The sequence below is a fragment of the Notolabrus celidotus genome, chromosome 1 (genome assembly GCF_009762535.1).
Source record: "Notolabrus celidotus isolate fNotCel1 chromosome 1, fNotCel1.pri, whole genome shotgun sequence".
NCBI lineage: Eukaryota > Metazoa > Chordata > Actinopteri > Labriformes > Labridae > Notolabrus > Notolabrus celidotus.
This window is the reverse complement of record NC_048272.1, coordinates 9,927,177-9,940,481: the sequence shown is the minus strand read 5'-3', so window position 1 is coordinate 9,940,481 and position 13,305 is coordinate 9,927,177. Positions and strand designations below refer to the sequence as shown.

Below are 13,305 nucleotides of genomic sequence, written 5' to 3'. Positions count from 1 at the left end.
GTCTTGCCTAAATGAGTCTGAGAGAGTCTGTGGCAAGTTTTGAAAATTCACATCAAAACAGCAAAGATGCTGAGAGTTTAACTAATTTCTGTCTCCAGTTCACTCTTTGTAGTTCTTCAGACTGTCTGGACTCCTGGAAAATCTACACTTTATGTTCTGAGAGAACATGAAGCTGCTTTACTTCCTGATTCTGGCAAGGTGGAATTAACTTTGCAGCAGAAATGTCTCTGGCAAAAACGAGAGCAAAAAAGGTGACATGGCATTTGACTGAAAGTAGAAAATATGAATTTGTGATAACTTAAAAGTTCTAGTCTGCAATCTTAGTGGATACACTGCTGTCTTCATTAATCTGAGTTTAAAACCACCAGTAGTCTTTAACCTACCAAGCATGAGGCAAAGGTTTATTGACATTCGGTACTTAATATCAAAAGAGTTCAAATAATCAATTCCTTGACGTCAATCACATCTTGAATTCTTCTATTTTGGTCTTAGCGGTTTAAATTGAAGTTTGTGTTGTTTGTTTTTTTCTCCTTGCCTCGTGGGCGAGAAATTGCCTCTCTGAGCTGTGAAAGCAGCCACTCATTCGTGTTAATTTCTGTGTTGCTCTCCATCAATCGTCGTCCTCTCCCCTCTCTCCCTGGGTTTTTATGTTTATCCCCATCTGTAGGGCTCCCTCTATCCTCCCTCATTCTTCCTTTGTGTTTACGTCTAAGAATTTTCAGGAAAAAAAACATGTCGAGGAGCTCCCCTTGGTGATGGCAGCAATTTGGCTTTCATATATTCCTATCCTCCAGACACTTCTTAGTGCTGCTGTAGTGAGTGTGCCTGCGTCCGTGTCTGTGTGTGTGTTTGCGTGCATTTGTTTTACAGGATGCTGGAGAGTAATGAAACTTGGCTTTTGTTTTAGAGAGAGGAACGTGGAGCTGAGCATTCAAAACAACTTTCTGTATTTCAGGTATGATGGGATTGTGACTTTATAGAGGCCTTTAAAAGAGGTGAGCAGTGGATACAGTAACGATTTCTTACCTCTAAACCGACAGCTCCTCAAGGACAGAGCAGCAATTGAAAAGCATTTGAAAAGTGGATAATGATCATTTATTTGTTTGGAACTCAAAGGAGGGGATGAGATAAGCTGGACTTGTCGGTTTGGAGGCTTGTCTGGCTTTGGTTGGCTGAGTAATTAAATCAGAAGCGAGTGAAGTTCTCCTGCCTCCTCTTGTTTCCTCTTTAATCAGTAGGCCATTAAACCTCTGCACTCCCCGTCTTCTGACTCCCGCTTAGCTAATAAACACAGACTGAGAGATTTCTTCTGTTTGTTTGTTTGTGTTTGTGAGAGCAACAATGAGAAAAAAAACAATCTGGATCGAACTTTGACAGAAACAGAAGGAGGGTGTAAACACAATATAAGTTACAAGAGTCTGAGGTGAAAAAAGGAACAAGACACATGTTGACATGTTTGTGGTGTTATTCCACTTCAGGTTGACTACATGATGAATGCTCTTCTCCGCAACCATAAATCCATTTTACCGAGTGCCGCTGACCTGTGAGAAATATCTGTGACCCTGCGTTTTCACTCACAACAAACACGTCAATGCGCTTAGGAGCATGCACAAACAAACCAGCACTTTAGCTTCACAGCACCCACAAATCCCTCTGACACACTCACACACATACACACACACACACATATTCATGAACATTTGGAGCAATATTTTATATTTCTCTGCTATTCAGACATGGTTTCTGCCTCCACATGCTGCGAGTGACACATGTCCTCCTCCAAGGTCCTCTCAGATTCCTCCTTAGCGCCCCTCACAGATCATCCAGATTAGACTGATGCCCCGTTTAGACGTCTACCGCCGGCCGAGCTGCCTGCATACATCCATTCTTATGTGCTCAGCTTACGGCCGCCGGCAGGGACAAGGTTGTTCAGCAAGGAGAGCCGACCTTTAGGTTGCTAACAGTGAAAAACCTGATGTTATGACCTGTGTGATACACTAGACACCAGGGGTTATATTTTGAGTTTTTAATTAAAAAATTATGAAATGTGTCAGTGTTTATTCAGAATTTTGAAATAGAGTTGCTAAAAGATTAATAATACATAACTGGGCTTAAATCGGATTATATAAAATTATTTTCAGCGCCTGTAGTTAGGGCACTTATTTTTATACTTACTTTGAGGGACGATGGCAAATAATCAGTACTTCATTTACATTTTCTCTCACATTTTTATAACCAGAAGCACATTCTGAGTTGAGGAAGAGGACCTCTTTTTATTGGAGCTTAAAGTGTCCTCTTGCACCCTGAGTCATGGAAAAGTTTGGATGCATGCCAGCATCAAAGCCGAGTCAAAATCAGTTTAAACTTTATCCTTCTCTAAAGAAAAACTTGGAATTTTTCTGTCTAAACTGGCCAGTTCAAAAAACAATGGGCCATATGAGGGGCTGTCAAAGTTCTTGGTGCAATGATTGCAGGTTCAACTCTTGACTTGCGACCATTTGGCACATGTCACTCTCACTCTACTCCCCACATTAGCCGTTTCTCTTCAGCTGACCTATCCAGGAAAGGCTTAAAATCATAAATCATAAAAAAGAGTCTCAGGTGTATTTAGTGGTTCATTAATGTGATTCTGATTTTGTCTGTGCCCCCACAGCCCCAGTCATCCTGAATGAGTTAAACTGGACCCAGGCTCTGGAGCGGGTCTTCATAGAGAACCGTCAAGAGGACAACTCTCTGCGTTGGCAGGTGTTCGGCAGTGCCACGGGAGTGACTCGTTACTACCCAGGTAAGCTTCAGGGTGACGAGTCACCAGTCTGCCTCATAACTCACAGCAAGATAAAGTCTAAATTGACCCTGGGGCTCCTCAGCAGCAGAACATTGGCAATTTCTTATCAGATGGCTGTACTGGTAACTCGATAGACAGAATGAAATTATGATGACTTTGATCTAATCTGATCTGAAATATCCTACAATGCACCGGACAGACTGTAACTTATTTTCTCCTGCTCTCTCCAGCCACTCCATGGAGGGCACCCAACAAGATTGACCTGTACGACGTCCGCCGGAGACCTTGGTGAGTGCCATTTCTGTCGGAACATATTTTTACTTTCATTTTAATTATTGCTCCTCTAATTAATTGCTCCCAGCAATTTCAGGAAGAACACAGAAAAAGCACCCATTATCATCATCATTTTCTTACTTTGAAGTAATTTGAAGATACATTTAATCTCTTTCAATGGCACATTTGGACTCTTAGGGGCATGAATGATGATGAAAAAAATTACAGTGGTATTGTCTGTAACCCTGAATGTGCTGTTCTTCAAATATTATTGCACAGAAGTCTTCTAGTTCGGACCATACCCAAGAGAGAGTTTCAGATCTTTAACGTTTGAGTTACAGATAAAAGAGATATGAAACACAGCATTAACTGCAATAAATGACCAAAACTCTGAGGGCTTTTACAGCCTTACATCTGGTCAAATTATGTACACATTTGCATATTTCATATATAGATTAGCTGCATGAAAGCAGTCAAGATGAGTGTCTGAAAATGTGTTTTTTTTCACTTTAGATGAGTCCATTTGAGCGCTGACAGTAAAGAGGATTGTGTTGCTCAGAGCAGACAGCCTCTAACCAATACAAACAGCAGCAGCAGCAGAAAATTGCAGAAATTTAACTTGTCATTGTAACACCTGTGCTGTCAGCAGCAGCACTGTCATGCTGTCTTCAGAATTTGACAAGCTGTTGTGATCTGATCTGTTTCTCACACAAGCTGAAAACACTTTAGATTTTTTTACTCGTGTGCTTGAAAGTATGCCCAACTTTAACCTGCACACTTTAACGTGGCATATGGCTTTTGTAAATATATGTAAGATGACATTTTTTTTAGAATTTGATCTGCATGTCTAACAAATATTTGAAATATAACATGATTTATCTTCACTGCTTGCACATAAGTACTTACACAACATTCATGCAGCTATTATAAAGAAGCTAACAGCAATTTTAAAGGACATATTTCCAAATATCTCTCCTTAGCTGGCTGCGAAAGTCATATTTACTCATAAAAGGTCTGAAAATGTGACCACAGGTGACTTAAATCCAGCCTTTATAAGATTCCTGTACAGCGTTTCATCCCTCATCTCACCCTCTTTGCTTCATTTTGCCCAGAGCTGAATAAAGGATATTGTTTAACAGAATAAGATTCACATTTTTTTGACCAGTGTTTATCTCAGTAAGTGATACTGTTGATGCGTTGGCTACAAGGACAAAACAAGATAGGGGTTAACGTTGTTGATTAAAGTACCCACATACACCAGTGGTTCTCTGCAGCAGCTGATCGGTGCACTGCAGAGTGCCGGGGCGGTTGAGTGTCCTGAACTGGACAGAACTAGGCTGCCTCGGTCCAAACGTCTCCCACCCTTTCACACACCCACCTGCCCCAGCTTCCCGCCCGTCCTTCCACGTTCAATCTACCTGCCACTGTCACATCGGCTTTGTGGCAGCTCTGCCTGTTGCCTGGTTACAGGTTGGAGTGAACTGGACATAATCATGACAGCAATGTTGATTAGACCTGACCCCGTTTTCCATCTCTGTCGCGGTCCGGCTCAATCTGAGTGGCTGTTTGAGGTCAGGCCAGGCTTGTCAGATGAAGTCAACCTGCTGAGAGCAAACAAACAAACGACAAGCATAGAAAGCCCTTGATCTCTGATTAACTTTGTATTAACTCAAAATCCCAAACAAACATTAATGGCATGTTGAGGTGTAGCCAAACAGAGAGAGAATCTGATCATCCTGGAAGAAAAACTACTTACAACTTCTTCATCAAGGTTCAAAATTCCGTTTATCCATCAATAAAAAACGACTTTTTACTGAAAGATGGGAATAAATAACCTGTAAAACAAAACCATACAATAAATAAAAGTATCATTTTACAATACTTCACAGCCAGAGAGTCAGACTAATCCCTCTAAATGAATTAAAACTGAGATTCGCTTAAGTTAAACCAACCTCAAAAGCTTTTAATAAAAATATTACTCCAGACCCCCTTCTTGCTATCTTTGGAACAGTAGACACAAACCCTTCCATAGATAAATATTTAGGGCAATCTATTTCCTTATGTACATTGTTGGCTAAATGCCTTATTTTATAAATATGGAAGTCAGAAGCAAGTCCTTCATTTCAGCAATGGCTCAAAGATTTGGGGAATTTTTTGCATATGGAAAGATTGCGATACAAATTGGCTAACAGAGAAAACACTTTCATGAAAATATGGAAGCCTCTTTTGGACAAATGGACGACCTCTTCCAACATACTTCCCTCTCAAGCTACCTCACATTGCGCTAGAACCCTCCTAACAGCGTCTTAGATGACACTTGTGTTTTTAGAGCTACCACCAACTCACATTGTAACATGCTTACGTTTTGGTTTGTTTGTTTGTTTGTTTGTTCTTTGTCTTTTATTTTTTTGTTTTGTTTTCGTAATGTACGAATGTATGACTCTTATATTTGTGCTGTAAATTTCACCACCTCAACTACTGTCAGCATTATAGCATCTTTATTTTATTCTTATTTGCTTATTTATTTCCATAATGTGCTTAATGTTTGTCTTGTTTTTTTTGTCTTTTTTTATCTATGCCTAAAAATCAACAAAAAGAAAGTGAAAAAAAATAATAATAATTTAGAACAACCACATAATGTAGATACCAAGAATATTCAGATGGAAATTTAAGATTTAGATGGTTGATTTTGAATTTAGGTAAAAGATTTAAACCAAGTACTTAACAGTTCAATGTATATAATCATGAGAATAATGCAGCTTTTTTACCAAAGTAATGAAGTTAAAACCAGATGTTTCTGTATCGACAGTAGCAGTGTCACAGTAGTCAGTGCTATTAACAGTAAAAATGCTTAAGCCCCACAAGTTTTACTATGTGACTGTCTCTGTCTGATCTGTAAGCACAGCAACCAAAGGCTCCTGAGTTTAATTCTCTCACACCTGGTTTGCCTGTGGGACTCTACTCAGAGACAGAGAGCGATGTATGGCATGCTGAGCGGCAGCCGCACGTATGACAAGGTTGGACGGACAAAGATGTGTAGTTTTTGGCTCAGAAGAACACCTTGTCACCCCTCTGGTCCTCCATGTTTGTCACTTCTGTCGCGCTTCTCCACATGTCGGCGCCTTTGACATTCCTGTGGCCCGTTGCTTGGCAACTCGTGCTCCGCCGTGAGTGGCAGGGCTGTGGCGGGGAGTGTCATGACATGTCAGGTCAGACTTGTGTGATTACAGTCCAACATGTTGTCTCCTCCACTGACGTCCTGAGGAGAGGCTGAGGCAATCATAAATGTTATGAAATCAGTCCACGTATGTTGAGTGAGCCCATCATGTGTGCCTCTGTGACAACGTTAGACAAACAACTTTAACATAAACAACAACATGAGCATTTACACAACAAGTGAAACCTCAAATTAAGCAAAAGCTATTATATTAAAAGATTGAATGATTTTAAACATCTTTATGGAAACAGAATCTAAGCTTCAAATTTCGGCATCGATGTTTTCCATGACAGCAGATGAGTGACATCTGACAACCAGCATTGCTAGGCGACACCCTGCCTACTTGCAGCATGATGCTTGACAGAAGTAAGTCAGAGAAGAGTTAATGAGCATTCATAGAAGACATGTTTTCTACACATTTAATCGCCTATCTGACGAAATGTACAACTTTTCTGAAAAAAAATACCCCTAAGAAAATAATGGTAATATTTGTGGTAAAATTAGCTCTCGTTAGCTTGATTTAAACCCAAGCAAGTTTGCTAACATTAGCAACTATATGTTAATGTTGATTCCTGAGCATTTAAGACGGATACGGTAAAAGGATGTTAAAGTGAGTTTGGCTTTATTCTCTTGCTTTTGACATAGCCTCTTAATTTTCATCAAACAGTGTTGACTTTTAATTTTTTGAAGTTTCCCTAAGCAACACTCAGTATCTTGGAGGACATGTCCAAATTTGTATTTTTGGAAGCTAGACACCCAGGCAGGGTTCCCACACGTCCTGGAAAACCTGGAAAATCTGGAAAACAGTTGACCAGTTTCCAGTACTGGAAAACACCTGGAAAATAAGAGAAAAAGTAAAATGTCCTGGAAAAGCACGTATTGTCCTGAAAAATTTATTCTAACATGACTGCGTGCCACCTGGCATGATTAAAAAAACACATCCCCATTCATTGAAAGCTGAGTGCACGCTGTGCTGGAAAAGACGGCGACACAGACCAGTCGGGCTGCGCAACTTTTTTCACATCTTTTCTCCCTCACTGGGTCATAAATATGCATTCACAGAAAACAGGGGTAGGCTATAGTGTTTATATTTTATGGTAAATTAACCTTGTGGAGTGCTCTTTTGATTCAAAGAGTCCTATATTTAAGTTAAAGAGTGACCAGCGGAGTCGGGCAGAGAGCTTGGGGGCCTGTGCCTCACAACTTTCCCTGCAGGCTGAGAGCTCAATGACCATACTGTAGCTAATAGGAGTGCAAACTCCTCATAGTGAAAACAAACGGAACAAAAATAGTGACACAGCTGTACAGAAACTGCATGTTGTAGACATCGCTGATAACAATGGACATCGCCACGCAGGAAGACAGTTCAAACTTTTTAAAATCTCTGACAGTTCAAAACTTCACTGGAAATGTCCTGGAAAATGATCTCTGGAAAAGAGTGGGAACCCTGCCAGGCTAACAAGGTCAAAGATTGAAAGCTAGCTTGGCAACATTAGTCTAGACTACTAGCAAACTTCTTTTTTTTTCATTACAACAGCTTATGATTTATCAACAACTTGTTTAGCACTCTGTAAGCAACTCCGAGTTTTGTGTTTAGTGCCAAACACAAAGGTATTTGAACCACTCAGATAAAGTTACTATTAGTTTTTGAAGTTGACAATTCACTCTACTTTAAGACTACTTGTGCAGTGAATGCTAATTTGAAAGTTAAATTTGAATCACTGCAAAGTCACTTTATGTGTGTACACAATTTTTACATTAAAATAATTTGGAACTAAAGGATAAATTGAGGTTTAAATGTAATACCAGCAAAAACAAATGAATGCTATAAATGTAGAGTAAATAATGTTTAAGTACACTCCCTGTGTCACACTTCCTCCCACACACCTTTCAGCACTCCTCCCCTACTTCAGATCGCACAGGCTGATATGCATGAGAGATACTGAAGCTTCACAAATCCTACTATAAGAACTGGAAATACACAGATGCAATCGCAGACACACGCATCAGTAACATTTACATCGATGCTTGCTCCGGGAGGAGACCCCCAGTCAAAGATGTGATTTACTTTGGAGAGTGAAGTAGCAGCCAGGATTCACGGCCAGTTTGCCACATAACAGACCTGTAGCCTTCCTGGGACCGATAGTTGGTGACCTGGCCAGAGCGGCCCAGGTGCTCCACTGAAGCAGGGAAAAAAAAGATCTGAAGACCGCCTGCCTCTACAGATGGGCTCACTGCCCGTTTGCTCCCCCATCCAACAGCCTCCAGGAAAATTAATGGTCTAGTCAACACACTTAATTGTCTCCAATTGTTCTGACATTAATTATTAACATTTGTCCATTATAATGTCTGTTCGCGTTATCAAGGGAGGCGAAGCAGAGGGTGAAGTGAGGGAGAGGGCAAAGAAAGAAATAACCAGAGACAGGCATGGAGTCCTGTTAGCCAAGCGTTGCAAAGATCCCATTAGCTCCCGGGCCCACAGCAAGCATGTAGTCTATATCACATATTGATTTCTTCAAAAAGTCAATCTAACCTCTTTGTAAATATTATGACTGCTGGTCAATCCTCGAAGCTGAGGCTCCCCAAAATACCATTCCCAATATCTAGAGCCTCGTCCTTTTTTTCATTCTCTCCAACCCCACTTTAGACAGAAGAGAGACCAATGTGTTATTAGTGAACCTGAAGGTGACACAGGGCTTGGGCAGTGTCAGTCCAGATAAAGTGTTTGACATTTCAGCTCGAGCCAAATGTGGGAGGACACAGCAGGAGACTCTTTACGTCTAACAGAGCAACAGTAACAACCTCATGCTTGTCTTCTAATAACTGATGCTGATGTATTCCAATATGCATCATTAATTCAGAATTCTGTAAAAGTAAAGTGGTTGTAAAATTGAGCATAAAATTTCAGCTTTTTCCGAAAATATGGAAATGTGAATCTGGGCTCAAACACTTCCAATAATCAAGAGAAAGTGGAATAAATAAACAGCAGACAACATCTATTTCTCCTGCAGGCTCTCAGGGCGCCATCCTCCTATATTTTTTATCTTAATTCAATCTTTATTCGCCTGCCACATCCACAGGAGCACTAAGAGAGCAGCAGTCCATAAAATAATAAGCCCATCAGCACAACACAAATCCACACACACATGGGAGCAAGCACATAAACACACCTACACACATGCTCATATTAGCAGCAGTTTTTCTGTGTTAATATACAGCTCTCTCATTATTCTGAGATTGTTCTGCTTATATTTACTGTATGTGCTGTGTGCACGTCAGAGGTCAAATACACAATCTGAGTCATAGATACATACACTGATCCTTGTGATTTATATATAATGTGCAATGTGGCATATATAGGTGGTTCAAATCTTCTACATGAACACACTTTTAGACATCTGCCAGCACGCACACACATCTGCAAACATACATTAAGCTTTCCTGCACTGACTGTAATACAATGAAATGATCCCTAGCCACTCCATGTATCATGCTACATGTATCTATTGCATGCGTCCAAAATGTATGTCGCAGATAATTCCTCCAATTTAAATGTAATGCACAACACTTTGTGGAATGTGTCAGGGTGCATAAACACAATCTCCCAGGAGAGTTACCCCCCGGCACAGTTAATGTATTGATTTTACAGCGGTGCACCATGATAAAACTATTTCATGAATTCCAATGAGACTCCTTTACTAGACTGCTGCAAAAGGAGCAAAATACAATCACCACAACGCAGAATATGTCATTGTGTTCATTGCTTGTATAATGCATTTCTTTTAGATTTATGGCTAGTGGTGGCAGGTTGTAAGGGCGGGTGGGTTTGGTAGGTGTTGGGAGGGGAGGGGGGCTCTATGAATGTTGCTGCTTTAATCTCCCTCATTTTGAGCAATACCTCGTTCCACCTCAGTGTAAAGAGCACATGTCTACTGCACACACAAATCAGCCTTTATCTTGATTGTAGAAGCTATGATGGTATGTACATACTCATATCAGGACATATATGATGTATGTTCAGACTTTCTGGTAATACATATCACTACTCTCACTGGTGCAAGACAGGCTTTTCAATTTATTTGGTTGATAATGTGTCAAAAATGAAAAAAATAAGGACCTGTTGTATCCATTAAGACATGAAATTCCTCCATTGTGTGATACAATGCAAACATCTACTATTCACTTACACATTATTGTTCGAGGGCTGAGTCCAGGGCCATTTTCCTTATTAATGAAAATGGCAATTCCAATTTTGACTAATCAGTTAGTTTGGTCATCACAAGCTCTCACAAAACAAGCTCATACGCCTCATATTGATTTTTCTTTGTATGTGTGTGAGTGAGACCACAAACAATGACATAAAAAAAATATAAAAGATTATATTCATAACTATACAGAAGCAAAAAAATAAGTAGGTCTTCACATTGGATTAAAATTCCCACTTTGTGTGGAAACACTTTATTGAATATTAGACTGGTCTATAGATGTAGAAAGAAAACAAAAGACTTGATTTGCTGTACAGGTAACAAGAGCCCTCTAAATTAGTGAATTCAAATGCTAATTTTAAATAAAAACAAACAGTACAGAGTCAGTTTGATGACCCCCCAACAAACCATTATGCATTGCAACATCTAATAGTCAGCACAAAATTCAGAAACTTGTCCTTTTTTTTGTTATAACACTTTTTACACTGAACAGGTATAACCAGGTTGAATCAATAGTCCCATGTATGTTGTGAGTTGGACTCAAATAAAGAGCTTTCACTTCAGCTTATTGTCTGTTTAAAGCTAATAAAATTGAGTAAGACAGAACTGATTTAAATTAACACTGATGTATGAAAGCAAGTGCTCCCTCTGGTTCTCTGGTTCAGCACCAGTGGTTTTATAATGACCAAACTTTGAGTGGACAGGCACAGAGGGCGTGAGCTGATATGTTGTATTTACCAGCTGATGGCTGATGATGGTGTCGCGATGGGACAGAGTGGGCTACAGGGCTCAGTTCAGCACCAGCCAGGCCCATCTGCTTGTCACCTGGCCTTGGCACGCAGGAGACTGGGTAATGACAGGGAAAGAATGGCATCAGTGGGCAGAAGCTGAGAGGTAATTACTGACTGGAATCCATGCAGAAACAACACATCTGGATCCATGAGTCAAAATGTGGAGAAATATACACTGATACCGACCTCATTCCTTGATTTGTATCAGTCAGAACCGCAGATATCAGCCTTGAGACTGAAAATCCTTGACTCCATCCCGCTCTCTCTGATCCTGTTGTTCCCTGCTCAGAAGCACAGAGAAAATTCAATTGTACTTTAGGCAATGGAAAGGGAGAGAATGAGAGCACTGCTGATACACCAAGACAATCTGTGGGGAAAATCAGCCATGGCAGCACTATGGCTCCAGCGCTGAGTGACGCTATCCTGGCTCATGTGTAACTCTTCTCTACTCCATCACTGCTCACACATTCCTCCTAAAGCCCATTACTGCTGATCAATGCTGCCTCTTTCACAGTTAGACGGGAATGATCTGCTTGAACGTGATATTTTCTCTGCAGATTTCAGGGTCACAGCTGGCAGAGTTCTCCATTGTGAGATTTTAACATCGGGAGAGGAAGATGACCTGTAATGACTACGCCTAATATAAGTCTGCATTGCCTTACAATTAACATTTAGCCCCTTCCAAATAACTTCAAGTCCCATTAAAGGACTATTCTCCTCTGTGAGAAATAGACTGACCAGAGAAGTTAATGAAAATCGGAAGTTGGTCTGCAGGCATCAGCCGTCAGCAAATGACCCTCCTTCAATCTTCAGATGAGGTGTCTCCGCTAGTCTGTGAGCCTGAGGTGGAGATGTGGGCCACATTCTCGCAGAGTTTCCGTCCTGCATCAATGATCACTTTCACAAACTGCACCCTCTCGAATGGAAAGAGGCCACCCGCCACTGTGTGGAGTCTCGGCTCTCTCTTCCTCACCCACATCCTCCCTCAAATTAAGATTTCAGTAATTAAATTGATAAAAGTCATGCATGCCAATATGCCTCATGGTTCCAGACCTGATTTCAAACGCCACACACTCATGGAGAGCTGCGTAAGTTCTACCTTTGATGTGGCATTCTTTATTATTGAAAATAATTGGATTCTCTCCCCTCTCTCTCCCTCTCTCTGTCACACACATACATTCTGCCCATGTTCACTCTGGGCATGCTCAGTTAATCGACCTCTTGTGAGGCAGTGCTTGTGCCGACTCTCAGTTCCATCTGGGGGTTTCAGGCAGCTTTTTCGGCAGAGCTGGTCCCGGGTTGTGTCTGAAAAACGGATTTTAGCGGCACAGGCGGTGTGCTGGGGGACATCACTTCCACACGGGGTCATAGGTCAGTCTGCAGGTTGGAGTGGCGCCTGCCAGTGAGTGGGAGCGGTGAGACTTGTGGGAGCGGTGGCAAAGCCTACCGGGGCTCTGTTACTCTACCTCCATATCAGCTTGGCTGCGCATAAGAAAGGAGCCGCTCTGGCCCACAGGCAGCTGGCTTCTCTCCATACTCAGCGGAACAGCTGATAATCAGCAGAAAGAGACCCCTGATGATTACTCTGCCTCTGCATTAGACGCCTGCTAACTGCTTGCCTGCTCACTCCTCAGAATGTCAAACTAGTACTCACATTTGAGCCCCTCCCCCGTCTTAATGTGTCATCGTAAGGCCTATAATGTCCATCAATGTCAGCCCTCTTTGTATCAGGAGTAAATGTAAGTTTAATCGCCACAACATAGAACAGAATTTTTTTGATTCTCCTCTGTACGTCATCCTCTATCAGCCGTGGACATTATGGCGCCTTGTCCAGGACACAAGTTGTCTAGCCTCAGTATTTGAGCTGCGTCTGATCCTCGTGGGCCCAAGCTGCACCATGGCCGACACACACTCAGAACAGCTCAGAACAGCCCTATTTTAGGCAACTCTTTGCAGCAGAAGCAGAATGGTCTTAAGCAGCATGTGCCTCCCCCCAACAAAGCAGCCGCCAAAGTAAATAATGTGTTTGATGCC

The 13,305-nt window shown here is 41.3% G+C and overlaps 1 protein-coding gene across 1 annotated transcript in view; it reads left to right on the top strand.

Annotated features, from left to right (window-relative positions):
* Positions 1-13,305, top strand: part of cacna2d2a (calcium channel, voltage-dependent, alpha 2/delta subunit 2a) — a 183,476-nt gene that overhangs the window by 133,945 nt on the left and 36,226 nt on the right. Inside the window, 2 exon segments of the mRNA XM_034673948.1 lie at positions 2,654-2,785; positions 3,016-3,073. Coding sequence (XP_034529839.1) covers positions 2,654-2,785; positions 3,016-3,073 — 190 coding nt within the window.